This window comes from Dromiciops gliroides, chromosome 5 (genome assembly GCF_019393635.1).
Source record: "Dromiciops gliroides isolate mDroGli1 chromosome 5, mDroGli1.pri, whole genome shotgun sequence".
Taxonomy (NCBI): Eukaryota; Metazoa; Chordata; class Mammalia; order Microbiotheria; family Microbiotheriidae; genus Dromiciops; species Dromiciops gliroides.
In genome coordinates this window covers 121395860-121399360 of record NC_057865.1, presented here as the reverse complement: position 1 = coordinate 121399360, position 3501 = coordinate 121395860, and the positions used below count along the sequence as shown (strand labels likewise).

At 41.1% G+C, this 3501-nt stretch overlaps 1 protein-coding gene across 1 annotated transcript; it reads left to right on the top strand.

Moving 5' to 3' along the window:
* Nucleotides 1–1416: 1416 nt before the first annotated feature.
* LOC122728810 (AMMECR1-like protein) lies at nucleotides 1417–2331 on the top strand. Its single transcript, XM_043967574.1, has one exon. It carries the CDS (start codon nucleotides 1453–1455, stop codon nucleotides 2329–2331), a length of 879 nt encoding a protein of 292 aa, XP_043823509.1. The 5' UTR covers nucleotides 1417–1452.
* The last annotated feature ends 1170 nt before the right edge of the window (nucleotides 2332–3501 follow it).

Here is a 3501-nt window from a genome sequence, read left to right as displayed (position 1 = left end):
TTTCCTCAAAAAGAGTAGCACCTGAATCAAATTTCTTTAAGAAACATTTATTTAAAGTTTTGAGTTCCAAATTTTATTTTCTCCCTGCCTTCCCCTCTCCCAGAGGTGGTAAGCAATCAGATATAGGTTATACACATGCAATTATGCATAATATTACCATATGAAACATTTTGTATAAGAAGACTCAAAAAAATGAAAGAAAGTGAAAAATAGCTCATTTCAGTCTGTGTTCAATCAATATCAGTTCTTTCTTTAGAAGTGGATAGTGTGCTTCATCATTAGTCCTCTGGAATTGTCTTGAATCATTGTATTGCTGAGAAGTTGTCATTCCCACTTCTTCATCAAACAATATTGTTGTCACTGTACACAATGTTCTCCTCTTTCTGCTCACTTCACATCAGTTCATGCAAGTCTTTCCAGGACTTTCTAAAATCATCCTGCTTTTCATTTCTTATAGCACAATAATATCCTATTACAATCATGTATGGAAAGCTTGTTTAGCCATTCCCCAATTGATGGGCATCCCTTTGATTTCCAATTCTTATGCACAGCAAAAAGAGCTGCTATAATTTTTTTTTTTGTACAGAAAGGTCTTTTTATCTTTTGGGGATGTCTTTGGGATATAATCCTAGGAGTGGTATTGCTGGATCAAAAAGTATGCACAGTTGCATAGACCTTTGGGCATAATTCCAAATTGCTATTGTGAAAAAATAATTATTAATAGTGAATTTCTTGGGAACTCAGGGACCATGTTTTAGTTGGCTTTCTCTCATTTACAACCCCCCTACACATACATACATACATACATACATACATACACACACACACACACACTTCAGAAAGCTCAGTTCTTGAGAAAGACCTAATCTCTTTTAGGGAGAGCCCAAAGGAACAAACTTAATGGATTCTTTTTATCTAGTTCAGTGAACTGATGGGATTATACCACACCTATCTGGCCTTTGCTCCTCAGGGGTCTCTCCCATCATTAGGCCATGATCTCATCAAGTAGAGATCATTTTAATATGGACCACCCTCAAGTCCTGTCAACCAAGGGAATTAAATGATGCTTAGCCAATTAGCTTTGATAAGTGTATAGTGACCCGCCTCTAGCAAAAGAGGATAAAAGCCAAGACTTTGAGAGGCTTGTCAACATCTTGGATCAGACTCTTGGAAGGCTGCTTCTCTTCACTCCCAACTGGAAGGCAGGCTTCTCTAGGGAGACCCCCACTCAGGTGCATGGCTCCATGAAGCAGAGGGAGGAGGAGTCACAGTGTGAGAAGTTCCAGCTGCTCCAGGGACTGGAAAAAAGGTAAAAAAAGAGGGAATAGAAATTAAAAAAGGAAAATTCATTGCAGATACAAAATACCCCCCACCCCCATCTTACCCCTCTGGCTATATACATTTTCTGACTTCAGGTTCTGCAGCATTTCAGACCTCAAGCACTGAATCAAGATGGAAAAAAGATGCTGGGTTCCTCGATTACAGTTCAAGTTGGCAGTAGGCTGTTGTGGGGTAAATAAGTCCAAATTATCAGGAAGTGGAACACACCACATTGAGAACCAGTCAACAACTGTATCTGGCTCTACTTCAGGTCCTCTTCAGAACCACCAGCATGTGGTGGATGGGAGCATTGGAAGGGAGAATGTGTCTGACTTAACTCTGGGGCCTGAAAGTTCCCCAATTACTGGAATGAATCCCACTTTGGGAGCTCTAAGCTCCCAGACCACCAAGAATCTGGTGGTGACAGCAGAAATGTGTTGCTACTGCTTTGATGTCCTCTATTGTCACTTCTATGGCTTCCCCCAGCCACGGCTTCCTAGATTCACCAATGACCCCTACCCACTCTTTGTGACATGGACAACTGGGAGAGACAAACAGCTTCGAGGCTGCATTGGAACCTTCTCAGCCATGAATCTTCATTCAGGACTCAGGGAATACACATTAATCAGTGCACTTAAGGACAGCCGATTCCCACCCCTGACCCAGGAGGAGCTGCCTAAACTTTTCTGCTCTGTCTCCCTCCTTACTAATTTTGAGGATGCCAGTGATTACCTGGACTGGGAGGTAGGCATACATGGGATTCTAATTGAGTTCATCAATGAAAAAGGTGTTAAAAAGACAGCCACATATTTACCTGAGGTCGCTAAGGAAAACTACTGGGATCAGATCCAGACAATAGACTCATTGCTCAGGAAAGGTGGTTTCAGGGCTCCAATTACCAATGAATTTAGAAAAACAATTAAACTCACCAGGTATTGCAGTGAGAAAATGACAATCAGTTATGCAGAATATATTGCTTCGCGTCAAACCCTCTACAATCATTACTCCTGACACTGTTGTATGACCAGTCCCATACCCCTGTGGCACTTCAAGAGACTTAAATGGACATATTTCCTTTGTTTTCCTTTTCCCTGTTATCTAAAGTATTTGTAATGTCTACCTCCTAAAGGGGACTACCACCTTTAGTTTTGTCAATGCGTCGCTCAAATGTTTTTGTTCCCCTTCACATTAACCGTAGTTAAGATACTTTGGTATATTTGTAATAAACTATTAAGTTTCTCATGAATCAGATGGGTGATTGTGAAAAAATTATTATAGCAAATTTCTTGGGGACCCAGGGACCCAATTTGTTGGCATTCTCAACCATTTACCACCCCCCTCACCCCCACCCCAACTGCAGAAAGGTCAGTTCTTCAGAAAGTCCTAATCTCTTTCAGGGAGAGTCCAAAGGATCAAAAGGAATGGAGATACTCTGTCTACTTCAGTGAACTCATAGGATTATACCACACCTATCTGGCCTTTGCCCCTCAGGGGTCTCTCCCATTAGGCCATGATGTTATTTAGTAGAGATCATTATAATACGGACCCCACCCTCAGGTCACATCAGCCTAGGGAATTGAAGCCAAGACTATGAGAGGCTCCTAGTTGTCAACATCTTGGATCATACCCTGGCCTCAGGAAGACTTGTCAATTGGTGAGCACTCTCCTCTTAAAACAGATAATGTAGGGCTTCTGAACCCTGTTTGTAGGCCATGTGCTATCTATCTCTTAGAGACATGACACTGGGGTTTTTCCATTTGTGTTAAATGGCATGCTGTCAATACTTTGTATTTTGGGGGTTTTTTTGTTTTTTTTTGTTTTTTTTAGTGAGGCAACTGGGGTTAAGCGACTTGTCCAGTTTCACACAGCTAGTAAGCACTAAGTGTCTGAGGCTGAATTTGAACTCAGGTACTCCTGAATACAGGGCCGGTGCTCCATCCACTGCGCCATCTAGCTGCCCCCGTCAATACTTTGTAATACTTAATATTAATTAAGGAACACTGCCAAAATGTGTGTAATAGCCATTATTATATAGCCATTAATATATAAGCAATAATAATTTAGAAGCACAGCCTAGCAACAAATAATTTAAAAATTTCTCCAGAATGGTTGAATTGGTTCACAACTCCACTAACAGTGGATTAGTGTCCCAGTATTCTCACATCTCCACCATTCAACATT